Source organism: Clavelina lepadiformis, chromosome 8 (genome assembly GCF_947623445.1).
Source record: "Clavelina lepadiformis chromosome 8, kaClaLepa1.1, whole genome shotgun sequence".
NCBI lineage: Eukaryota > Metazoa > Chordata > Ascidiacea > Aplousobranchia > Clavelinidae > Clavelina > Clavelina lepadiformis.
The window spans coordinates 17080740-17107305 of NC_135247.1; the positions used below are offsets into that span (position 1 = coordinate 17080740).

Here is a 26566-nt window from a genome sequence, read left to right on the forward strand (position 1 = left end):
TGATGTTTATCCTGTTCCTGGAGTAGTTTTATACAAACTCTATCACAGTATTGTCAATTTATTAAACTCCGTAAGGGGCCTATGCATGCGGTTAACACGTATTAGATGAAAATATTAAAAAATCAATATCTCATAAAGTAGAGTCAATTCGGTAAAACCAATGCCATTTTCAGATTCAGTGCCCTAAAAATACCTTAAAACCGTTGAAACATTTCCGGCACTGGAAAAATTTTTTTTGTTGGTTTGTGTTATTTTTTGAGTTATGGCGGCCACGGTGCCACCACGCGGTGATTGTGCGGACACGGTTTGGACATATTGCTTTAAGTCGTGTCTGCACTGATTTTAGTGGTATGCGTGGAATTCGTTCGTTCTTATCTATGTGTGTGTGTACGTACTCGTTCGAGCAGACGAGTTTAACAATACAAGTTGGGTTTTAAGAGCCTGGATTGTTCAAATAGACTACGTTTGTGGCAGCTCGTGCTAATTGGGAAGAAACGCAACCTTCCTTAACCGTTATCATGGAGTTATAACTTTCCGAGCGCCGTATTGGTGACCTCGTTAAGCCCAGTGAACAACGGTTTCTGCAACAAACTTTCTGTCGAAGATGCCGCCCACTTGTCACAGCTACATGAGCTCAGATCTCTTCTGAGAAAAAAAGGAGTGCTTTAACGCAAAGCTGGAGCGTTTGCGCGTCAAAGTTAAAAAGCAAACAGCGGAATCGCAAGCATTACGACGACAATGTGAAATAATCAAGGTGTAATCAAGCAACTAGAAGAATAATTTCAAATGCTGGAGGTGACGACCACCAACACGCGAACTTCGCCTTGCATCAACGATCCAGACCATCATGGCTGCAAGCACACGACCACTGTACCTAGTTCACCAGTGTTTACTCCTGGTTCGTTGAAAAATTACAACGCCTAGGTCCGGAAGACATGGATCGAAACCGTTCAATTTACCGTTTTCGTCACCGTTTCCTCAGGAAAGTGCAACAGCTACGAAACCGTTTTTTCGAGAGCATTTTGGACACATTTATTTCAAAGATATGTCCCGCCTTCGACCAGGCAAGATGGAGTACACCTCCACGAGAACATGCTTTTCCGGACGTCAGACGCTGTTTCGCGAACACGGAATTTGGGTTTCATACATCAGACGCAATCAGTGCAAAGATAGGAACGACGAGTGTCTTCACCGCCGAAGTTTTACGATCTCGGACTTCGTTTTGCTCTGCTCTTCGTAACCCTCATCTGGCGGGGGAGTGAGGAGGCGGCCACGGTGCCACCACGCGATGATCGTATTGTCATGGTTTGGACATATTTCTTTAAATCGTGTCTGCATTGTAAGTGGTATGCGTGGAATTCACTCGTTCTTAAATATACATGTGTGCGTACTTGTTCTTCGAGCAGACGAATTCAACAATACAAGTAGGGTTTTAAGATTCTGGTTTGTTCAACTAGGCTATACGATTGCAACAGCTCGCGCTCATTGGGAAATAAACACAACCTTCCTCGTAATCACGAAGCCATAACTTTCCGAGCGCCGCAAAGTTATTAACAATCTGGTCATTGACTTGCAGACATTTTGCTCAGGTGAGTTGCATATGAATTCATTTGTGCGATAAAAAAAATTTGAAAATAGGTTACTTAGTTCTTATTTTACAACGCTTTGAAATTTTGAATCCTACGCACTGTGGTTTTTGAATAAGATGTTTAAACTTCGTTGCATCGACACTGGTACCATTTTTGCCTTTTGCGCATTTGACTTCGGGCTACATTTTCTGTAAGAGTTTGCGTGAAATCTGCGGCGCATTACACCGGCTAATTTTGTTTGGCATGTCAAGCAAAATTACGCATTTTACAGCGCATGCTACGTTAACCCCGTGACTTCGTATCGAGTCCAGTGCGTAGGATTCACGTTACTGAGGTACCTATAGTAAACAATGGCGTTTTCTGATATTGAGTCCACTTGCATGAGCGTTAGCCACCGATTAATTATTCGATTTAGAATGATTGGTTTTCGAGCTTAGTAATAAAAATGCTGCTTCTTGTAACATTAGATTTAAATATTTATATTGTAATGATATAACAGCACTAAAGCTTTGTTTTCCAATTTTCGGCTGTGACAGAATTTGCTGATACGTCGTTTCTTTTTCGTTTTGCTTCAGGCATCTCTTGAGTAAGCTGACACAGGTAATGGTACTGTCTATGTTAAACCACAAAACTTATTTCCTGATACCAACTGTTTCATCAACCATTTGGCTTCAATTAAAGCCCAGCTTCAGACCGGTCTCTTCATGATTGGAGTCCCACTTATTGGTAAGTTGTAGCGACATTTGCAGGGTTTACTATGACTTAATGCTTATCACCAGATGCTTGTTGTTTAGCGTTGGCCGAATTACAAGGCCTGGCCCGAGACAGCACGGGAAATACTGAACAAGCAATGAAGGTGAAAGAGGATGCTTCAATGGCAGTGGAATTTTTACAGCAAAAATTTTTAACAGAACGCCACCCAGACCTTCACTAATGGAGGATCAGTGTTGAACACGCTTCTGTTCCAGAGCCAGTTCGATATGGGTGTCAAGGTTCCTAAATTCTAACCCCTAGCACTTTTAATTTTGATAAAAGATTAACACGAAACGTGGTTTGCATTTTGAGGACGAATTACAGCTTGATACTACAGTGTTGTGAAACATATAAAGAGCAAACCAATAGTCAGAATCCAAAGACTCATTTCACTGTACTTTTAACCGACAACCGAAACTTGAGAGTGTAGTCACTTGTTAAGAAAACTTACTCTCGATTGTTATCAGACTTTTGCAAATGGGATGGTGTTGATGCTTAATATTGTTTAAAGTTATTTCATTATGGCCTGACTCTTTACAAATGCCTTTTATTTTCACTGATTTTCAACCTTACTTACAAAGCGCATGTTTATTTTTATTTTAGTTTTTCATTTTATTGCCCTATTATTGCGATTTTGATTTTGGGAATGAAATTCAAAGTTTCTTACCAAAATGATTTCATGGGTTACCGATTTCAAAACAAGAAATGCACTGGTCAACACTAATCTAACTAATATATCGCTTAGCCAATACTGAAGGCCCCAATAGTAAATCTTGCTGGTAGAAGTGGTGGTTTGATTTCCAATCGAGCCCATAACGGATGATGCACCATGTGTGTTATAAGATGCACGCTGTGCACTGGTTAGTTTGCTTGTCTTAAGAATCGCAGTCACCATCAGAAGTGGTTGATTGAAGCTAAAAATTTTCTAATTGCGTTGTTTTGTCTATTATGTATAGTAATTTTATTGCGTGACTGTAAAAAAAAGCGTCTAATTTCTCGGCAGATCATGAAAATAGAGCAAATCCCATTGGTAATTTTAATTGATAACGTGACTAACGGAAAGCACTTAATTTCTAAACAAAGCTAAAAAAATAGAGAAATCACCTAATTTCTAAACAACTCGTAAAAGTAGAGAAACACCGAATATTTAGATAAGTCTGAAATATAGGGAAATCCTCTAATTCAGTGTTTCTCAAACTTTTTGCGATCGCGTACCACTCATTCGTTTTTTTTTGCTACACTGCGTACCACCTGGCTCCTGAATGACTTATTTTACTCAAATGTACCGGTATTTATTAGTTATTACCGTTATTACTATACCATAACACCAATGAATAGCAAGAAAACACAATTTAATTTGATAGAAGCAACTGTTTCTTCTGCACAAGCTTGTCTATCCGGGGCAACACATTACTCACAGCACATCGAAAATCATGTTCAGCGGTACGCGGTACCACTTAAAAAGCTCTCGCGTACCACTAGTGGTACGCGTACCACAGTTTGAGAACCACTGCTCTAATTTCTAGACAAATCCTAAAAGTAGGAATTCATTTTACTTTTAGACAAGTTCTTAAAATAGGAAAATTTCCGTGGGAAATTCCAATTGATCATGTGATGAAGGGAAAGCACCTAATGTCTAAAAAAATTTAAAAATTAGGAAAATCACCTAATTTCTAAACAACTCCTAAAAGTAGGGAAATCACCTAATGTTTAGAAAATTTTAAATATAGGGAAATCCCCTAATTTCTAGACAAATCCTGAAAATAGGGAAATCACCTAATTTCTAAACAATTCGTAAAAGTAGGGAAATCACCTAATATTTAAAAATTTTTAAATATAGGGAAATCCCCTAATTTCTAAACAACTTGTAAAAGTAGGGAAATCACCTAATGTTTAAAAAAAATTTAAATATAGGGTAATCCCCTAATTTCTAGACAAATCCTGAAAATAGGGAAATCACCTAATTTCTAAACAACTCGTAAAAGTAGGGAAATCACCTAATGTTTAGAGAATTTTTAAATATAGGGAAATCCCCTAATTTCTAAACAAATTCTAAAAGTAGATTAAGCACCTAATTTTTTGATAATTCCAAGAAATAGGAAAACTCTCGTGGGGAATTCCTATTGATTATGCAACACGCCAAGTGACAGCAGTAAGATCTTTTGGAAACAGCCTACCATGAAATTTGCTCAAGTGTAGAGGTACTTATATGTCATGTTCAGGTGCAGGGTTATATAAGATAACCTTCGTGCGGGTTTCAAGTGTCACACAATTTTTATTTTATTTTTCATATAAAATTGTCTGAAGTTATAACTGTCCACTGAACATAAGAAGAAATTCGTTTGTGGTGATTTTGCCAAAAAATTAAAGCGCACCAAAATAATTAACTAATAGAAAAAAAATTTTGAAATAGTAGCAGAAGCGTATGGTATATTACTATATTGAGAATATATTCTCACACGAATAACGTACAAAATTATTCTTCAAGTCTGTTTAACTTTGTCACACACTGAAACAGCGTTGTGTATTAGCTATAACTGAACTTAATATAAGCTATAACGGAATAATTTTCCAAGTTTGTTAATAATAATTTTCTAGTGAAATTTTCTCCAGTTCATACATTTTAATAACTTATGGTAAAGAACAAATGACACAGACAGGCTTAAGTGCATTATTCTGGTTCCATTAGATTAAGAACATTCCAGGTTATATTGGTCCTTGTCCATTCATTACAGCATAAATTCCAAGCAGCAAAAACGGAAAAAGAAAAAATTGCAAGTAGCAATAGAAAGAGGGCAGAGATGATATCTTTTACTGTATTTAAAACATGTCCTCAGCTTTAAGGTCCTCACTTCATCACATCTTGTAGCACCTATCAACAAAAAATAACGTCTTTTTTCAGATCAGTTATTCTTCGGACTGGGAAAAGTATTTGCATGAGTTAAACTCGGAAACCACTCAAGCTCCACTTACTGAGCTTGTGTGTGGGTGTTATCGGATTGTTGTTTTCTTTATTTTAATTTTTTTATTTGTAGTTTCACCCAAGTCTGAGTCTATTCATCTTGACCAAAACTTTATTCATGTCTTGCTTAAGATGGCGTCAAACACTAAAATATGCCATGAAATCTTTGTTTGTTTTATTATACAGTGAATTTACTAAAAGACCGATTACTCGAAAAATCCTATATGGGGCTCTCTGAAGTTTTGCATGTCAATTTAGTATGCTTTGGACTACCATTCCATAAAATACCATCAAAAAACCATGATACAAACTTTTATAACAGAGGCGCACAATAAATTAGTAGTCAAAACATTTACCAGAAATTCTGTGTAGAGCAGTATTATTATAGATTAAAAATTCTTTTTTACGGTTAATGTCACACACATGCACTGATTTTTGTTCTTTGTTGCAGACGCAAACAAGTAGAAAGCATCAAGAAGTGCGTTATTAGTCCTGCGGCAAAACATTAGGTCGATTAGATTAGTAAACTCAGTCCTTTGCTTACATTAGACTAGAGTTTTCCCATTTGCGGCCCGCAAATTTTTCCTCAAACTTAATGTGGCCCTTCATACTGGCAGTTTTGGACCACCCTACCTTAGACTATTATTTCGTGAAATCTTAATAAAATCACATACCTGTAACTTTTGCAATAGAATGTTAAAATCAAGACAGCAATTTTTAGCCAAAAAAGTCAAATTTTATCAATTATTTTCAATTATATTTTTAACTAAGCCGACAATGTGACCAGAAAGTTTTTAAACACCCGTTTACTAAGGCAATCCCATTACTGAAAAACAACACCGGCCATACTGGCCTTTGATTGGTCTAACACACTTTGTTTAACCGTTACGCAGAAGTCCAACAAAATCATAAAAATCACAAAATTTTAGCATATAGGGCTCCTATTAGAGGAGTTTGGCCAAAAATTCAAAACGACTTTAGCTGGTTAATACGCATAACTCTAAACACCACATAGCTCTAATATGCTTGCCAATTAAAAAAAAGGCATGAAAAAAACAGCATTTCAACACAACTTTCTTTAAATCCTCCTGTGCGTTGTAAAAATAAAACTGCTTAACTTCAATGCATAAAGCACCAAACGTCTATGTGCACATTACATGATTGCATACAAGATCCCTATAATCAAATCAGGCATCAATACCAGCAACAAGCTCCTCAAACTCATGCAGAGTTTCATGCCAAACCAGACTTACCTTGTCTAAGCCTGTAGCCTACCAATAGCTACTGCACAGTGCAAAATACACCAATTTGTTCCTTCCCTTAAGTGATTTTTATCTTCAGGGATGAAAAATCCTGTCGTGTTTTAACGTTGTCAATAAATCATTTTACAATTTATCTTTATCTGCACTTTTAATAACTATATATGAACAGTGTTGTAATTACTCAAGTCATTGATTTGACTCGACTCACATTTTTTGATGACTCGATTCAAAGCTACTCAAAGACTCGAGTCTCCATATGATGAACGTGACGGTAAGAAAGACAACTTTAGGTAACAAAATTGGATAATTTTCAAAAAAATTACAACTCTCTGTAAAAATTATCAACCAGAATAATTTGTAGATATTTGTGACGTTATATCCTGTGGCCTATAGTAACCAATTTAATGCAACACATAATGTGCCTTCAGAATAGTTTTACGTTAAATGTATTGACTTGACTTGACTCGACTCGAATCACAGTTTAAGCCGACAAGGGCCACGGGTACTATAAGACTCAATAACCAGTACATCGTGGTTAATAGCAACTTTTAATTTAATTTAACTTAATTCAACTAAAATTATTCATGCAGCTGTAGCAGTACATTAGAAACGCTTACTGGCCACCACAAAGTACTACAGGTATCTTGTCCTTGTGTGAAGCTTGAAGTGTCATCACTGGTGGCCAGCTCAGCCTCGGGGGAAAATCCCTAACCAAGCTACAACATAAAGTAAAAATTCCAAAAATTGTTGTTTAGATCAAGAAATTGGCAGCTTTCAAAGTTAGAATGCTAAAATGATGCCTTTCACTAATAAAAATGCACTAATTAATCTCAATAGACTGAAACACGCCGGCAGTCTTAGGGTCCGTGTATGCTTGTCAAAATGTTTAATTTCTTTGTTTATTTTATTTTAAATTGAAATTACTAATAATACAATTAATCGAAAAATCTCTGAAATATTGCACGTCACTTTAGTATGCCTTAGGCTACTATTTCATAAAATCCTAATAAAATCACATACCTCTAACTGGTGCAATAGAACGTTAAAGTCAAGACAGCGATTTTTGGCAAGAAAAGTCAAATTTCAATTGTCTTTTTGCCAAACCCAACTATGCGACCTGGACGTTTTAAACAGCCCTGTCATGTTCAATTTGTTGTAAAAATGTCTTAATAAATAACCTCAATATGTGTAGCAAGTTACCGGATTCGTTTATTTCCTCCAAACCACATCCATTTCCATGTTTATTTCCTCTTAACAAACCACAGGTTATATTGATTGCACTTTATATTTCACAAAACCGTAAGATGTCATCAAAATTTAATGAACTATCTTGGCGCCGGAAACAAGCAGAATTTTGTCCCATAAAGTGACCCAAAATAAGCAAGTAGAGTATTTAAAAAGGAACCAAACACTCCTTGAGGCAAATCCTAGGATTTTGTTTAAAACATGAAACACCACTTCAACCTACACCAATTGATTTTGCTATTGCACTAAATACGCTACTAGTACGAGCTTCTGGTTACCAAAAGCGACAATAAGTGAAAATTAGATAATTTGTGTCACCAAATGACAATAACTTATATATAGAATACAATACAACATTGCAGAATGACGAAATGAGATGACGACGAAACAACAATGGCATGACGCTTGCAGCTACTTCAATAAACCTAAAAATGTGGAAACTTTTTCAAAAAACATGTTAAAAATGTACAAAGGTAGCAAAATAGCGATATAAAAAGGAAACTACCTCAATAAAGCTTTTATGCATTAGGTAAATTTAAAGAAACTTGCTTTGTTTTTCTTTAAAAAAGTGCGAAACCCATACATTCACTAAAACTCTAAATAAATAAAAAAACTCCACAGTAACTTCATGAAATTAAAGCTTCTTTCTACCACCATCAGCCCAAACAAGTAAAAGCAATGAAATGAAATAATTTTTACCGACCAAATAAGTTTTGTTTGCAAACGAACAACTATGGGAACTTTAAACAGCAAGGTACTGATAAAGGGATTTATATCTGTCCTTATTTATATCTGGCTTACACGAAAGTTTTTTCCATTACAGTGAATGCTTATGACGTTTGAACCTACGATTAAACCATGCACGCTTTGATCGTACTAGGATAAAAAGAAGAACAACAGCCACAAATGAAAACAGCCATAAAAGCAAACACAAACTAAAATCAGTTGAAGTGAAACCAAGGCCAAGCACGAAGTTGCCTTTGATGAATGAACGCTTCTGTGAATGTGGGCGCAAGGCTCGAGGGTGAAAATCGCGCTCGGACAAAACATGATCAAAATTTTCTTCTTCGTCCGTCCGCAGCAGGGCGTTATCGAGCCGGTCCTGCCAAATTTTCTCTGCATCTTTTGATTTCGAACCCTATAAAAAACCTTCGTTTTACTCTATTATACAAATCGTACTTTAAATATTTAACCAACTTTCTCCAAAAAGCTGGCTTCCGCAATGCGTTAGTCATAGTAATATAAATGTGGCTACACAAAGCAAAATGAAGTGCAATACACGATGATACACGATACACGATACAAAATGAAATACACGAAATGTTCTATAAAATGCTACTTCATTTTACAAATTTCTAACCCTGAAACCCAATCCATGAAGCACCAGCAGCTATTTGTCCAAAGCTATACCTCACTGAAAACATCATCTGACAGGACAACAGCGTCGATCAGGATGTTATCAACATCATCTTGCTCTATAACTGACACCAGGTTCAGTTGAAGAGAGCCAACGTTTTTTAAATCCTCCTCATCTTTAAGATCAAGATGTTGGTGGGTTAAAATTGAATCAACTTCACCAGGAGTATCATCCGTATGTTTTCCTGCATCAACTTCCTCTGCGTTCTTATTCTGTTCTTTTTCATCCTTGGATGAAAGATCTGACTTAGGTCCGGGGATTTGATCAAAAATGTCAGACTGCAAATGTGAAGTCGACAACTTGGAGTCATCACTTAAATCTGCTTGTTTGCTGTACAATGGCTGGTCAACCTGGAGCTCCAATTCCGATTTAAAAGATGATAAAAGAACAGAAGTATCTGCAGTTACGATGAATCCGTTGCGATCAGTAACATCTTTCTCCGCTTCAGCTTGGCCTTGTGAACCTGACTTATCAAGATCTGGAGCCGGAATGGGGACGGGTTCCAACAAGGATAAACCTCCTCCTTCTTCTTCTTTAGTGGAATCAGTCGAGATGTTGAGACTTTTCTCACTCAAGTTGAACTGGGACCCATTCTGCATGGTTTTTGTATCAACTTCAGCCGCTTGGTCATTCTTGGTTATGTTGTGTCCCCTGAGTTTAGTTTCTGCTGTAATTTGGTGGGTGGTGATGAGAGTTAAGTTTTGGGAATGTATTCCAGTGTTATTTTCATCGGTGTACATGTCGCTTTCTTCGGCATTCTTTTCAAAAAATATTCACACGTAAAACATATGCATGTGATGGTTCCAGGAAAATTTAACCCACGACGACTCTACCCAGGACAATCCGACCAACGTTCATTGATTGATTTGTCTTGAATTAAATCGTCCGTGAGTTGAAATTGACCAATCACTTCATGTGATATTTCAAGCATGAGTTTATGTGCAGCCCGCAGACAAACTAGGCTGCTATTGCAGCAACCAAAAAGTTTGTCAAAAGTTCTCTTTTATGCCTAACGATGTTTGTTTCTTTCATTACTTAACAATTTAAATTGAGCATAATAATGGATAAAAAATAAAACCGATGTCAACAGACAAAAATGTCAAGCAAAAATATTTTAAAAGTTATAACTAATTACCGCTAAGTAGATTAGAAAACACTCCACTGTAACTAATCACCACCTTGTAGGTGAGCAAAAAACACTAGAAACGATAGAAGCAATCATATTTATAACCTCGTCTAAAATCTTGATCCACCCATTCTGAGGTTTGTGAGGGGGCCAAATTTTTATGTCATCTAAAAAGTCAACGCTCATGAACTCCTTCGAATAGCGCTGAATTAAGAAGTTTGCCACTTCAGGTTCATTCCATTCATCGTTGAGCAAATGACAACTCGCACACAACGATTCTGACGGAAACTGAACTTTGGGGAAATTTGGGTCTTCTTTAGATGGTTCCTCGTGCAATCTGAGTAATACAAGAGATTGATAGAGCTTGGATCTGTTCAGTGGTTATTGGTCACAGCACACACTGCAAGAGAGAGCGGTTTAAGGAATGTTAAGCATTACAAGACATGAAAGAACAGATTACTCTGCAACACACGCATATAACATTGACTCTTTAGTACTGCACACTCCTTCGTAATGGAATCGAAATTATAAAAACACAGCATCACACCCAGCACAGCAAAACTTCAATTGAGAAAGTCATAGAATATCAAGTCAGACGTTTAATAGTTTTAACTTAATTTTCATAAAAATCTTACCTTTTATTTACTTTGTTGTGCATTCTCCATAACCACAATATTACATCATAATCACTTCCGGTTTCCTTGAATGGCATATCTCGAACTTCCTTTTCAAAGTTTTTACGGCACTCACGGCAGCCAAAGAAGTTAGTGATGTAACTATACATCGCATCAGGCAACACTTGCTTATCTGTATAAAACATGAGCATGTTTTCCATATTCACTTCAGGTCATCACAAGAATTATTCTGTAATGATGTTAAGTTGGACTTGCCAATTTGCGCTTTGTACGCAGCCACCGAAAGAGTGTGGAACAACATCCAAAGGGAGCATGGGTAGCCGCGAAGGGTGGATTTGTTTGAATAGCAGCCGACCCACAATCTATTGGTGGCTGGAAGGGACTGGCCCGGCTGAAAAATTTTGAACGTTGTCGTATTTTTTTTAAAGCAGGAAGACCTTGGTCTAATAACTCTAAATAAATTTAATTGTGCAAGCAATCTACTGTTTATAATACCATCACAGACTGGTTTTTCAAATCCGGTCTAATTTAGAATTGTTGAAAAAATATTGTAAGGGGTTACTTTGCTAACATGCTATCGCTCATAAATATTCGTTAGCTAAATCATTTACCGTTTTCTCGTTAACTTTGTCAAGCCAGTCATCACATGATATATTTGTACGAGGCTGAACCCAATCATTCAACGAAGTAAAGAATTTAACGGTTGAAGATCTTGATGGAAAATTAGCTCCCACCTGTAACGCAAAACACTGCAAATTAACGAACCCTTCAGCCCAGCTTAGCAAGACAACTCAAGTTATTGTTGTAGAATACGTTGGCAAGTGCATAAAAATCAAACACATTTAATCAACTTCCTAGTGTTTGTTCGTAATTTTTGTGGGTACATTTGCATAATTTGGATTTTTTTTTACTCACGTAAGAGATCGATTTATCTTAACATATATTGTAACCTTTGGTGTTAGCAATTCAGAAATACGCTGAAGCTATAAAAAAGCTGACAAACTCTCACCGTTGCAAATAAATTGATCATTTTTTTCAGAGCGCCAAGTTTTGATTTTTCTAAAACTTTTGTAGCCGACACTTCCATTGTCAACATGTATCTGAGAGCGGACTCCAGGTCAGCAAGATAAACAACACTCCTGCAGAAAACAATTTCCTGCGTTACATGCAAGGGAAACAAGATCATGTCACTGTTCGAATTTCATGCATTAAATTAACTCCGGGGGTTTACTTAAGGTCACCGCTACCAGTACTGGTAAAATATTTGGCACTTGATCAAGTTAAAATTTACATGTCAATATCTTTGTAAGTTATCTCGGGGTTCCCTGGAGCAGTTTCAACATTTTCTTTCGAAGAAATGACAAGATTTCGAGCCATTGGTTCACCAACACCAGGCAATCTTTGAAGCTTATACACGTAGAAGTATCTGGTTTTCATTTCGCTAAAATTAAAAACAAAATTGTTTCATTCATGAAATTTACGATTTACATTAAGTCTGGAATGATTTATCTTCATTTAAACAAGTACTTTCGTGGCAATTAATTACAGAGTTACAACATGCTAGTGTAAAAGGTTCAATATTGAGACATTTCTGGTAACAGTATTACAATACAATTCATTTCCCATGCGTTTTGAGTGTGAACAATTTTGCATTTCTTACACATTGACTGTGGACAGTGAGCCATTGTTTGATACGATAACAACACTGGGGATTTCAGGTTTGGTCAAAAATTTGGTTGCCAACGCCTTTCCTTGATCACTGTCAACCAGAACCCTTCTTACCATGATGTTGCTACATGATGACATGTCCAGTATTATCTGCATATATCACAAAAAAGAAAGGACATGAAACAACAATATAGCTTGGTTTTAACCATGATTTATGACAACTTAAAATTTATCGATTGAAATGTAAAACACTGCATTTTTCATCATCAGACGTATATTCAGATAACATATCACTATCCATGAAGTTCAGTTCCAATCTGGACCGAGTCTGAACATGTGATATATCACCTGTTTTATAGTTACAGATGTTTAGACCAACTACAGCACTCTAACATGTATACCTCTTTCCCCATTTGTGACAAACTTTCTTCGAAAACAATTGCAACATGCTGAACATTTTTAGGTGAACCACCAGGCACAGTGAAAGCCATAGCTTCAGAAAATCTAAGTATTTCAAAGTTATTGGAGCTCATAACAAACTACAACAAGAATTAAAAACCACATGTATGAGCATAATGTATATGTATGTACTATTATACCGGTACCATGTAGTGTATCTATACATACAATAATTTTTAAATGATTTTAAAGTCTAGTAGCCAACATACGACAACGGGTTTAGGTCAGGTTTTGGAGTGCCATAATCCCAATCTATTGAAGTGATGTGTTTTTCAACAAATTCCACAATTCCCTTGCGAAGATATTTTATTTCTTCTTTTACTGGACAAAACAAATTTTAAAGTCATAAATGCAACATTTTCAAATGAACCGTACGTAACTGAAGTCAATTTAGCAATAAAATTATGCACAAAACTTAGATTACACATGAGCCGCAAATGATATGTGCATGTTTTAACTCTGTTCACGAGGTATAGCACGCCATGTTTTGACCATACTTCTGTCAGAACAGCCAAGTGCTACACTTAATTCATACCTTGAAATATTTCACCAACATTTGAAGCATTGGAATAGGGTGGATGAAACTGAATTAAAAAATAGTTAGTGCATCACCTTGCTTTAAATTTTGTCCGATAAAAATTGTTCAAATAATACAAATCATGCGACAACAAAGTATTTCCACAGAAAATCTATAAACAAAATTTTTAAAAATAAACCGCGATAACAAATTAAAAATCTCAAGGTGTGCTACTGGAACTACAGTTATGTATGAGGTAAAGGGCAGAAGCAAATCATGCATGCAGTTATGAAAAAGTTGTATATACAAGTAGAGTATACATACAACGCAATTACTGCTATGCACTAGTTTCTCTAAAACAATGCATTAAACTAATGAAAAGCTGAGCTTCTAAATTAGTCTGATAAGCATGAACCACTGCATGTATTAACTGCAAACACATCTGTTTTCTATGTAATTTCTTACTGTATTTTTAAACACAATTTAACATAAATTAAAAGCTTACTACGTACAATTTAAAAGTAAGTGGTAGATCACATGCTTATTTAGCCTTGGTTTAATACAACTGACAATGTCATCCGATTTTTCTGTTTGTTGTAATTGCAGTTCTTATGCCATTAGTATTTTCATACATGCATGTTCAAAGTTGAAGAGAATAAGAATTGTTATTGGTGATGATGAAGTGAGAAAATCACCAAAAAGAATATTTTAGCTTTTCTTTATTATGAGCGATGATGTGAACTTTACCAAAATCACATTCCAGTTTTACAAGAATTGACCACAACCAGATAAAACTACCATCTCAATGCTAATAAATTTTAAATGAAAAATATCACCACACACTGTAATATTTTCCCCAACCCTCAGTGCTATCCTACTAATCCCTACAATTAACTCATACCCTAAACTCGGGGTAATCAAAAGCCCATATAGGTTTCTGATGGCAGGTTAAAAAATTTTCATCCCCATTCGGGGAAACAGCCCCACAGTCCAAAGATCCGATCTTAATCAGCCAACTCCAACCTACCGAGATAAACTCAAAAGAATTACACAAATAATTAATCAACAATTGAACACACAAACAATTATTGCCAGAAAATTATGGTGCAAAAACATAATTAGGATGTTCTACATAACAAAAGATGCAAATACGTGATGAGCGTATAGATATAAAAATTAACCAAAGCTGCATGCACCAAGTATTATCTGCGTAGAAAGTAAAATAGAGATCCAAAATGAGTAAGCAATTATACAATGAATCGAAGGTATTTTTCACAACTGTTAAGCTCCCATGCCAACGTAACAAAAACATGCATTTTTAAAAGCACGCTTATGTTACCCTCAGATCTGGGACGGCATCAACATTTCTTTGAGAACAAAGTCCCTTATTTTCAGCATCAGCACAATTTACCACACCCAGTGTAATAACTGGGCACCATTCTACAGACAATGGAATAGGTATTTTTAGTTGAATTTTCTTAACTATGTGTATAAAAGCTATTAAAATGATACCATACCTAACTATGGGCATATATGCATACAATATAAATTTATACTATTAATTATCCAAGCATAACCAATAATTCTTTTTCAATTTTTACAAACTTTTTAGGTGTGTAAATGCATTAACTGTTATTAAACAAACCTGCTACATCCTTAGCAAGAGCTTTAAAAGTTGGGGCAAATTCTTGGCAATGACCACACCAGTCTATGTAGTATTCAATTAACCACAAGTTGGAGCTGAGTACAAACCATTTAGAAATCATTAACGATTTCCATATATTTATATCGATATTCAGTGTATTGTACATAGATAAGACAAAGCAGACAAGATTAATAATTGACATATACCTAAAGCAACACTTACAATTGTGGATCACAATATACGTACCTGTTTGCCAAAACTGGAAGGAGGCTGTTTCCATTGAATATGGTGACATTATCAGTGGAATTATACAATCCAGTAGCACTTGTGTAGGAAAATTGGCCCAAAAAGAGTGAAAAAGATACAATGTTAAGTAATAAAGTTTTATGACACATCGCTCCACGAAACCCCTTAACCTAAGCCCTTTCTAAAAATTGACATTGCATGATTTTATACATACACAAATTTATGCAACTTTATCTCCTCAAAACACCACAGAAGCTTTATTATGCAATTACTGGCAAAGTATTCGTGCATAAACAACAAATTTGGTGTAAAATAATGACAGACATCTCATCTCATTTTTTAACGTATTTTTAAACCAAAAACCATCCTTATGACAAGATGATTCAGCATATTCATTGAACAAAAATATTCAGAAGTCTACAGAAACAAAGGAAATGAAACTAATTCACAACACATAGTTCATAATATAAGTAGATCATTGAACAAAACAAATAGGAGTTTATTACACTTTTTTCATTTCTCCGTGCTTTCAGTAAACTGAACAACTTCTTTTTCCATTTCTTGAATCAAGTCTTTATCCTTTGACATGGCATAGATGGTATATCCATACACGGACGCAACAATCCCCATGATACCTAATCCAAGTAGGTTATTTTTGTAGGTGAATTTTTGACGAAACCTTTGAAGTTGATCTTGGTTGTATTTATCGATCAACCGACGTTGAGCTTGTGTTAAATGATCTCCTGCTAAATCCACCCTCTTCATCCTCGGAAAATCGGAGTCAAGATTAGGCACACGGGGAGCCGACATTTTTTACGTCTATTGATAACCTAACATGTATTAAAAGCAACCAATGCTAGCTGCACTTGAAACAATGGAATTATATTGTTGTTGTAATTATGAACACAATATTATTTGCCAGAAAATATCATTTTAAAACCTATTATAAATTCATGAACCCCTATAAATAACAGTACAAGCTATTGCGAGAGATAAAGTAGTAGTATATATATATATATGCTGTAGTAGCAAAACTAGTCCATTTACTCGAACAAAATAAAACAAGCTAAGCTTAGTTTAAAATGTTGGCAGACAAAAAGGTCTGTGCATAGTGCAACAAACATTATGCATTGTCATCTGCAAAGGGCAACATTACTACCAGTACATGATGTCTTTGTGTTTGCACAAAAGATAATATCAAGGCGTTATGAAAAGCTATTAATATTGAAACTTGAGTAGGGTTGCTAACATTGCAAATAAAATGGGGTTATCGATATACAAAATGACGGAAATTACAATAAAATGAGATCTTTATTGACCCTACTGGAAAGTTTGTTTTTAGTGCGCCAGATAAATGCGCCAATAAATGTAATACCAAAATTTGCGCCACGACAAAGTAATACTTATAATTGACCCTTTCTGAGTTACAGCCGCCTTTTTTTGGGTGACAAGATTTTTTCGATGGCCTATAATTAACAATGGAAACTGTTGATCTACTTTGATTCTTTAGTAAATTAAACATGTTTTAGGCATCAGATTATAAATATATTATAATATAGCCTATTATATAATATATCATATTACTATAATATATTGCATTCTTCACTGACCACATATCTAGAGATCGTATTAAACAAGCCCACTGCCTAGGATTCAAACTGTTCCTGTTCATTGGACCTGGTGGACAATTCTAAATTCGGGCAATAGGCTACTATAAAATCAAGAAACGAAAACAAAAAATTTGTAACGCAGTAACAATCTGAACTTGCACGAAGACTAGGCTAGCTTGGTAACTGGAGCTCGAGCGATGACGAATCATCGCCGTGTTTAAGTCATGCTAAGACTTTCCTCAGTCAGACCATACCAACTATATAGGCCTAACCTCTTGGCTATCATTTATAACCTAAGTCAATTTGCTTTCATTGGAGTTTACTGGCATTAAAATTTAGAATTGTGTTTACTGCTTGAACTTAAAGTAAGCCAGTTTTTAATAATAAATCATTTCTAAAAGCAAAAACAAAAATTTTGATGAAGTAATGGCATACAATGAAGCTTTATCTGTTTTCGTTTATTTGTTGTCAGCGATATCAGGCTATATAGCCTAAACCATACTGCCATAAACGGCAGCTATTGGTTAGGCTAAACCTTCAGCGAACGATAACGCCTATCCCAATTTTACGTCCCAGGTATCATGAGTTCATGGTCGCAAATTTGTGTACTGCTTAGTGCTTATAGGAGCAGGCACTATATACATGTTACCGTTTCGGAATGAATAAGCAGCTATTAGCCTGTAGTCAGCGTCATCGGTCGCGTCCGCTTCCTGCCCAATCATTAATAAATTTCCAGTGTTGTCAACTAACAATTTATAATATGCTGCTAAATTCTGCTTTAAAACGCGTCAATCAGTACATTAAACAAAGAACGAATAAATGTTTTCCCGTTAAGTTATACTTTTAAAGAAATAAATGAATTAACCAGGTAAAAATGTTTTGCTGAAGGTTTCTCAAGAGCATTAAATCAAGTGAGAAATAATATCAATTGGCCACACGAAAGGTTCGGCTTGGCTCAGGAGGGTTTATGGGGATCGGTTAGCTTTAATGTTTCAAACGATGGCGATGGGATCACTTTCACCATTTTATCTCAATAACAAGAAAATTTCATTTTCGAATAAGTCGAAAATGGACTGAATAGTTCTATCGTAGCGATAAGTTATCGCGCCTTTTCCGTACTTAACTAACTACGCCGTTGGTTTTTTTCCATTCATGGTGATTTTCTCATGCTAATATTTTTGTCTTGATTTTTATTTAAAAAAAAATAATATGGACTGCTGGTGCCCATGGTGATTCGATCCCCTTGATCAAATTAATATCCAGTTAATATTGTTCCAACTAACAATGGATCAATATCAACTGGATATTAATGGGAAGCTTTCGATCAAAATGGTATCGGCTAGCGAAAAAGCTACTGGACATTTGCTTCTGAAAAATACACTGATTCCGAGCGAGATAAAAAATTTATGTTGCAAAGGGGCGTCACTATTTTGTGAGAAATTTGTTCCGGGCATTGTGATCTAAAAATGTCCAATGACTCAGTGAAAGTTTTTCGATGAAAACGGTGTATTTACGGTGAGTTTGTATGTATTCTTTGTTGTTTGTAAGTTAAGTTGGTAACCTTATAAGTTTTTCCTAAACCCGAGGGCAATCTCCGAAATTTTCTTGCGGAAAAATTATGCTCAATCATAATAAATCTCAACTTTACAATTCCCAGAACAAATTTGCCACCACATGGGAACGGATTAGACATTCTCGAAAAAAGTAATTCGGTAAAGGGATTCGGTACTTTTTCAAATGTACTCTCTGTATAGAAAAACTACCACGGCACTGACCACCTCTGTTTAGGCCTATAACAATATTCAACTGTTTGCATGTTCGTAGGCAATGTATTTCCTGCCAACCTAACATCTTTATAACAGTATGCTGTAGTTAACACCTTACTCTTCTAAGCGGGGCTCGGGACATGGAAAAAAATAACCTTTCTCTCAATTTTTGCAGGGAGGGAGATATATTCTATGTATACGATGCGCTAAATCGGCAACGTTAAAGTAAGAAGTATTTCAATAAAACTGAGGTAGTTATAAGTTATTACTTATACGAGCGTTACAATTACACGCTGTTACACTTCGTTACGCGCAAAGCTGAGTTGTGAAACAAAACAGGAAAACATATACATTGCGGATGCTGGTTCATTTGTCAAGAGTTTGTGATACGTTACAGAGATCACTACAGACTTGTTCTACGACGGCGCGATGGATTTCTTTGAGTTCTTTAAAGCCGTTGTGAGATAAAAATACCTGTAAATACACGCACATCAATTATTGCAAATTGTTGAGCTTATGACTTGTTGCCAGGCCGGTAACTAGCTTGGGACACCAGAAAAACCCAAGAGGGATGAACAAGAACTAACTTATTACAAATATGCTACTCATAAATTATGCTAAACAATTTCTTCAAGGGACAATGTTTACTTAAGAGGGTCCGAGCCCTCCATATGCCCCTGTTAGTTACAAGCCTGCTAGTCATATACCCTTCTTTTTCCGTATTTTTCGTCTCCTGTAAGTGATATTAATTCTGCTTTTGTAAACCTAGAGCCTAGTTTTTCAGGTTCAACTCCTATTACGAAAACCTGCAAGAAAAGGAACGCTATTAAAATATGTTGAAGAAACGAACATTTTAAAAATCCAGCCTGTAGATTAGCCTATTTTGTACTGTTTAAAGCAGTGTGTTGTATGCATTTGAATGAATAACAAAGCTTTCAAATCATAAGTTTATTCAAAACTTACGATTGCTCCAAATTCCATCAAACGTTTGGCGTGCGTCACAGCATCGTCATTTGCATTTGTCTGTCCATCAGTAATTACGAGAACTAGGTCACGATAATGTGCACGGTTGCCGTTAGATGGGCTCAGTGAGACGTTATAGGCGTGCCTCAAGGCTACGCCAGTCCGAGTCCCTAAACACCAAACATAGCTCCTGAACCCGAAATGTTTTTGGTAGAAATGTAAGAACTTTTAATGGCTAATCACAGTAATTCTCAAGTAGTCGTAACAACAATTCTCGCACAACCCTCCAGTACATTACATACCACTGACAATGAAATTCACCCTTTGTAGCTGGTTCAATGTCAGGCTACAGTAATGGTGGGCCTAGATAAAGTAACCTAATGTAATTACCTATCCCAGAGTAGGGTATTTTGTCTAAGGCAGCAAGAAGTTCATCTTGGTCATCAAATTCATTAAGCAAAATTTCGTTAATTCTATCGACCTCTGTTGTGTAGCGAAAAATAGCGAAGTTAGTCGCGTTTGGTCCAACGGCAAAATAGCTGTGACAAATTACAAGTAGTTTTCGTTAAACGAAAAATATTCTTTCCTGCCCGAGGTGAAAAATTCAATGCTTCGCCCAGTTTCCAGCTCCAAAAGAACGTTTATTAAACTACAGCGGCCTGCCCTGTAGCATGGTTTTCTTTTATGTTAAATTCTTAGTCGTGGGCTTATACAATTTACATTCAAGTAACCTTAGAAGAACGCACAAGAGTTTTGATTTCACCTGATCAAAACTTTCACAAATTTTATAACCTTCTCCCAGTTTTCTTCCTTGATGCTGCTGGAAGAGTCGAGAGCAATCACCATGTCCATTGGGGCGTTAGGAGGACAAACGCCTGCGAAGTCATTGTCACGTTACGTCTTCTTTAAGTTGTTTACGTAAAGAGTACTCACGAATGCAACACGGTATGCCTTCCGACCACGTTTGATCCGGCAGGCATGTTGATGACGTAAAATTATGTGGGTGGATCACGTGATTTGTGTTTAAGCACGTCACGTTACAAGTCGAATCAGTGAGAGCTCCGTTGGTGCATTTGATTTTGGCGCTGGCAACTTTAAATTCAGGACAAGATAAGGCTGAAATTGAAGCAAATCTGGCGTTATAGACTTATTGTAATATTAATGAACATTGATCTAAGAGAATATCTTGTAAGAAAATTCATTAGCACGCTTGGTTTAAAGCTGATTCAAATTTAAACGGACCAAAATTCCTTTATAGTTTTCATCTTGTTGTAAATTTTCGTTCGAAGCAATTCCAAATAAAGCATTGCCTACAAGCTATCGAAAACAATATCAAGTTTGTAGATAGCATGAAATATTGTTTATGCAAAAGTGCTGGCTAATTGTCATGCTTCTCACGGAAACTATAAGGGACAACGTAAGAATTACATGCTACACAAATTATTGTCACTTATGTCTTTCATACGTTGCTGTTACCCTCGACAACGGTTATTTTTAACGTTTCACGTTTATCTAGACAAAATATACCGTACTATAACTATAACGAGAACTATACAATTATTGTGACTTAAAATAGTTCACATGATATGTGTCGACGCAGTAGCCAAAGTGCATGCCTGTCAATCAAAACGTCTCGATCAATTACACACACTGCATGGTACAGCTTTAGCTTTTTCCTCTGTTTATACCGGTAATTACTTTGCTGCACATTGATAAACATTTTGCAAGCTTTATGGACGTAAAATGCTAAACATGACCATATATATTGCTTCAAGACAGGCTCATTGAATACTTAAAATATTTTCACGAAAATGTTTTTTTGTGTAAAAAATAAAAGTTAACTTATATTAAAAAAAATTATTTCTAAGTTTAAGCGCATTGAAATGATCGGTTATTCGAGATTTTCTTTTCTCCAAAACTGTTCTTCTTAAAGATATTCGTTTTAAATGTTTTTCTATGAATTATATAATTGTCATAAACATGAATCGTTACATTGACTGTCTAACAACACGGTTTAAGGAGCTCACGTTGGCAAGACGGTATTGGACCAGACCATCTCGCCATTTTTCCGTCATCAGGTACGTCACAGACAATTCTGAAACTTTCTACAGGTGTCACCTCGAAACCGGGAAGACAGAGGAAGTAACATTCACTTCCGAAGTTATGCCCGGCTGAGCACCAAACGTCAAATTCGACTCCAATTGCAGGAAGTTCTGGACAAATGTTTTCTGCAAAAATTATTATGTTGTGAATAATAATTTTTACTATTATTCTAAACGCTAATAAATATTTGGTATTATTATCGATTTAACGTCTTATAATGAAGTTATTTGATTTTTGTCTTTTTGCAATAAACTATATTCGTCAATACTTCATGAGCAAACTGAACCAATTGATTTTGAACAGTTATTGGACGTAATCTTACCACTGCGCTTTGACAAAGCCACATTTATTTTGGTCAATTGAGTTCGGGATGTTTGCCTAATAACAGCAATTACGTCTCTATGGTTACGAGTGGCGGCCGTTCTTAATGTTGGTAGATTAAATAAACAACGTCGCCCATATTAAATTTAAACTTTTCGCGTTTATGTAAAGAATTGAGAAGAAACTAAATCGGCTGTTTTCGTAGCAAAATTTGTTTTAGGGGTCAAAGTTTATCAACACACGGCATCAGCTATGATGTTTGTCAATCGCTCAACAGTTGGTTAAGCCGCTTTTTGTTGTCACGACGTTTGACCCAAATCAAAGGTCACAAATGACCGATTTACATCGGCTGGGCGCACGCAATAATTTGATCGAGATGGAACGATTTTGAAAATTTCCATAACTTGTCATGGTTATGACACAAATAATCAATCAATTAACTTCGCTCTTGTTGGATTGTTCTAATTCAAAGCTACTGTTTTATGTTAGCTTACGTTTGCTTTTAATTATTGCTGAAAGTACTAAAATCAAGTTATATAAGTTACTTGTAAAGATGTAGTTAAAGTCCTGTTGATCTTAATGTTATGTCATTCATAACCATGTAAAAGGTGTCCTGGTAAGTAAGGAGCTATATCTTTTTTGCTAACGTTTCGGCAACCCTTATTGTCACACTCATTTGGACGATGATTTTATTCTAATATTGTTATTAACATTATGATAAGATTATAATATTTATATTCACAGCATTCTTGTTATATAAATTTCGTATCGTAAAAATAAAACATTATTGAAAACATTTTTGCAACCCTACGAATTTTAAGATTTATAATGATTCTAAGGCTATGAACAAAAACAATACACATACACAAATAAATCGTAAAGACAACAGCCATCAATACCGCTAAACAATTTTTTCAAACAGTGCTAATCCGTTTGACAGTTTGTTTTGTTTGGCTCTTGTGTTCGCCATTAAGAGGATTATAACGACTATGACGAAACGACAATAAGTAAACACGACCACGCGCCACTGTCCACTTTCATAATCGCCTCTTGCCCATATAAGGTATTGTACTTACCGACACAAGTTGGGGGCGAATTGTCCCAAAACAACTCGTTTGAGTCTGGCTGCTGCACGCATTCTAGAACCGATGACATTGTCGGATTTATGACGTAACCTTTCGGACATTCATATTCGCATTTGGAGCCGAGATTGCTTCCGTTCGAACACGTAACCCTTTGGCCTCGGGAAGGTTCGAACACCAGTCCACAGGTTTTACCTGGAAAGGAACATTTAAGATGCAAGTTATGAATGGAATACCGTGTTAGTTGATGCGTTTGCAATTACTAGAATGTTTTCGGGTCTAAGAGAGACTTTTCATGAGAAAAACATTTCTGCTCGCCTTCAACGATGTCATCTGGTCCTTCACGCTTCACTGGAAGCCAAGTAAGGACATCGTTGTCATCTTTCGCACATTCCAGTTTCATAATGGCTATACCCAATGGATTGTTGTCGTAGAAAGAACAAGTTGAACCTAGAAACGCTCCATTACTGCAGACCCACTCTCCATCCGGAAAAAATTCCTTAATGCCCTTGCATTTACTGCCTAACATTGTAACAAGTGTTTTGATTAATTTTTATTGAAGTGATAGTATGATGACCAAGAAAACAATTGTTTAGTATCGTTATATTTGCAATATGTCACAAGTATCAACGTTCAGTATTTTATTTTTCTTGGCGAGCATTTATACACTTGTTAATGAGGCTTTTTCAATATGTTGCTGTCCGAGACATTTCGTGCTTTTTGCAATTCCCTTTGCTCAAGTTTTCTCATGAATGCTTCAGGTCAGAACATGACGTTTGATCGGTGGAGAGTTTAATTGCTGGCCCCAATGTTAATAGTTGATTCAGTTTACAACAGACTTCAATTTATTGCTTGTTCTTAATCTTAAGCGACGGCTCCAGTAAAGTATCATATATAGGCTTAGTGGTTAGGGATCATACATGGGAGGCAACTAAAACAATATTTTATATTTTATTTTAAATGTCGTTTTTGTAAGTAGGCCTAAAGATTTGAAAAGTTTTGCAAGATAAAGCAAAATTTCCGCATAAAAACACAGAACCTTTCCTCTTCCTTTTCCTGGATAGGGATACTAATTTATCCGGCTCTGTTGGAAAGGTTGCCTTGTCATCGTTCCAACATCCATCGACTTTTCTATGGCATCTGTTACTATGGCAACAGCAGTAACATGTCGACCCTGATTGAGACCCCTTGCACACACCTGGATTCTGAGCAAAAATTTGCAGAATAATTTTTGCCATTTAGATTACCTGAAATAGTGTAATAAACTACTCTATGAATATCGGCAAGTTTGCAAAAGGCAACATGAAATTCAATTGATTTAACGCTTCCGAACGTTTAATTACTATTTATAAATCAAAATATTAAAACAGATTCGGCACGCAGCTTAAGTTGACATTTGTTGATAAACGGCCCTTGGCATTGACAAACCTGTCGAAAGTTGTTCTCGCAAGCAAGTTTTTGTTTGCACCTCTTCGTAATGAGCATGCCATTCGGCCATGAATCCCGAAAACGAACCTCAGTCAGGCAAGATTTCTGTCAGAAGCAAACAATTTGTCGTAACAAAAAGTAGTTAGGAGTGCCAAGCGTAAAAGTTTTTTTTATTCCGTAGAAACAGTAAGCAACCGTTCACTTCGATCAAACAAAATTGTTATTATTAATAATTAAATTAAATTTTTATCAAACCAAGTCAAGTAATTTAATGAAAATTTCTTGGGTTATTTTCTTATAAGTTAAAAGAGGGTTTGGGTTTTAGCTTTTTTTAACAAAAATGTTTGTTTGCACTTTGCTAATTTCAAATATATCTCAAAATATTAGAAAAAAATTATAAACAAAATGCCAGATAAATACAATTTCTCATGGCAAATATCAGAGCTTCTCAACCGGGGACCATGGCCCGTTCTACGGGGACAACGAGCAGATGCCTCGCCAGTGAACGAACCATGAAAGGTTGACAACCACTGGCCTATACAGTCAACACGACGGAATATGCATTTAAGAATTTAACTCCTGTTTGCAAACAATTACAGTGTCTACTACTTACCTGGTAGCACTTGGTTAAACGACCATTTCTCATGCAAGCCGCCGAAGACGACTGGTTGAAGCATTCATAGCAAAGCGTTGCTGAAAAAAATTTCTTGTATCATTTTTTAGAAGAATGGTTGTTTTTTTCCTCTAAGTTTCTCTTATACTTTATTTTTCTATATCAAAAAATCCTTTTTTCAACATAAATCGTTTTTTCACAAGTTCATTAAGAAATATTTTCAGCAAATTCAAAAATGAAATAATTGTACCTTCAGAAAGCGCAATCATGGCAAACAGGACTGTAATGCAAAAAATCCACTGAAAGCCCATTTTCTATCAAGTTCTAGAAAGACTTGCAAATTTGAAACTAGCAACTGCTGAGACAAAATAATTGTTAATACAGATTTATTTAAAGGGTTTATTTACCGCTTGTACACGTGGTAAGCGTAGCGTAGTGTACCACATAGTTTGCTGCAATAAATTGATTTGTAGGCTAGTTGATTCATATGAAGCAAATAAAAATATTTCTAAAGGCGTAATTAGAAACTCCACTATAGAAAACTGAAACCATGAGAATGCGCCATTTCAAAGGCAGTCGCATTTATAATCCAAATCTCTGCTAATGACACCTTCTATTTGTAATAAATCATACAATAATACCCAAAAATACAATAAACCAACTAAAGCCGTCTCGCCAACTACAAAGCCTTGAAATGAAGGCTAGGAACTGCGAGTTTCTTTATATATGATTGACCTGAGAAGTTCAATGTTAAGGTCATCGCCGTACACACTAATAATAACCTTTGTGACGTAGAAAACTATGATGTTACGTTAAAAGCGTGAATTATGCCATCATCATCCGTTAAACATGTGTTCGCGTCAAAATTGAGATTTCTATGAAAACGTTAGCTTCTTTCTGCAAGGGTTTAAGAAATGTGTTTTGACCTAACAAAGGACATGGCTTGTGCTGCTCTTTTGGTCCAAGCTTATAGGTCGGTTGGCGTCTAAAGAAAGTTTCAGGGTTTGCACAAAAACTAGAGATGTCTACGAAAATAAGTAAAATGTGCACTTCTTAGCCCAAATATTTGTTTTGGTGCAGAAGTTGTAGATGTGTGATTACAAACATGGTACATTGAATTGTGGCCCAAGACATTTTAAATCCATGGGCAAATATT

General features: G+C 35.9%; 3 protein-coding genes and 1 pseudogene across 6 annotated transcripts; 1 reads left to right on the forward strand and 3 right to left on the reverse strand.

The window, feature by feature from the left end:
• Window positions 1–786: 786 nt before the first annotated feature.
• LOC143469439 (telomerase-binding protein EST1A-like) lies at window positions 787–4016 on the forward strand (annotated as a pseudogene). Its single transcript, XR_013119113.1, has 4 exons — window positions 787–898; window positions 2181–2315; window positions 2384–2517; window positions 2599–4016. The product of XR_013119113.1 is annotated as a telomerase-binding protein EST1A-like (transcript).
• A 3778-nt stretch (window positions 4017–7794) lies between these two features.
• On the reverse strand, window positions 7795–15681 carry LOC143468816 (sulfhydryl oxidase 2-like). 3 transcript variants are annotated; one of them, XM_076966227.1, is made up of 15 exons: window positions 15525–15681; window positions 15279–15373; window positions 14535–14656; window positions 13652–13700; window positions 13326–13437; window positions 13059–13161; window positions 12650–12807; window positions 12281–12430; window positions 11999–12128; window positions 11601–11723; window positions 11245–11380; window positions 10990–11161; window positions 10460–10691; window positions 9222–9986; window positions 7795–8949 (listed from the first exon to the last, which is right to left on the reverse strand). In XM_076966227.1, the coding sequence occupies exons 1-15, from the start codon at window positions 15671–15673 to the stop codon at window positions 8629–8631; spliced, it is 2817 nt and encodes a 938-aa protein (XP_076822342.1). In that variant the 5' UTR covers window positions 15674–15681; the 3' UTR covers window positions 7795–8628. The 3 variants fall into 3 exon arrangements, with proteins under 3 accessions (XP_076822342.1, XP_076822343.1, XP_076822344.1); XM_076966228.1 differs by lacking the exon at window positions 14535–14656 and adding an exon at window positions 14973–15073; XM_076966229.1 differs by having other exon boundaries at window positions 8810–8949; window positions 9172–9986.
• Window positions 15682–15702: 21 nt separating this feature from the next.
• Window positions 15703–16410, reverse strand: LOC143468817 (cytochrome c oxidase assembly factor 3 homolog, mitochondrial-like). The gene has a single exon (XM_076966231.1). It carries the CDS (start codon window positions 16332–16334, stop codon window positions 16038–16040), a length of 297 nt encoding a protein of 98 aa, XP_076822346.1. The 5' UTR covers window positions 16335–16410; the 3' UTR covers window positions 15703–16037.
• A 2666-nt stretch (window positions 16411–19076) lies between these two features.
• Window positions 19077–25803, reverse strand: LOC143469029 (uncharacterized). The gene is made up of 13 exons (XM_076966562.1): window positions 25661–25803; window positions 25411–25490; window positions 24798–24902; window positions 24409–24574; window positions 23688–23891; window positions 23364–23564; window positions 21891–22091; window positions 20797–20979; window positions 20627–20738; window positions 20254–20402; window positions 19864–20033; window positions 19608–19706; window positions 19077–19374 (listed from the first exon to the last, which is right to left on the reverse strand). Exons 1-13 carry the CDS (start codon window positions 25719–25721, stop codon window positions 19267–19269), a joined length of 1839 nt encoding a protein of 612 aa, XP_076822677.1. The 5' UTR covers window positions 25722–25803; the 3' UTR covers window positions 19077–19266.
• Between the last annotated feature and the right edge of the window lie 763 nt (window positions 25804–26566).

Bases quoted from the DNA above. Each gene is read 5' to 3' on its own strand.
- LOC143468816 (XM_076966227.1), bottom strand. From the start codon at position 15,673: ATGTGTCATAAAACTTTATTACTTAACATTGTATCTTTTTCACTCTTT. The intron at 13,701-14,534 runs GTATGAGTTAAT...TTTTTAATTCAG, and splicing joins TTGATTACCCCGAGTTTAGG to TTTCATCCACCCTATTCCAA. The intron at 11,162-11,244 runs GCAAGTCCAACT...TGTTTTATACAG, and splicing joins TGCGTACAAAGCGCAAATTG to ATAAGCAAGTGTTGCCTGAT.
- LOC143468817 (XM_076966231.1), bottom strand. From the start codon at position 16,334: ATGTCGGCTCCCCGTGTGCCTAATCTTGACTCCGATTTTCCGAGGATG.
- LOC143469029 (XM_076966562.1), bottom strand. From the start codon at position 25,721: ATGGGCTTTCAGTGGATTTTTTGCATTACAGTCCTGTTTGCCATGATT. The intron at 22,092-23,363 runs GTAAGTACAATA...TAATTTTTGCAG, and splicing joins TTCGCCCCCAACTTGTGTCG to AAAACATTTGTCCAGAACTT. The intron at 20,980-21,890 runs GTGAGCTCCTTA...CTTCAATTTCAG, and splicing joins TCCAATACCGTCTTGCCAAC to CCTTATCTTGTCCTGAATTT.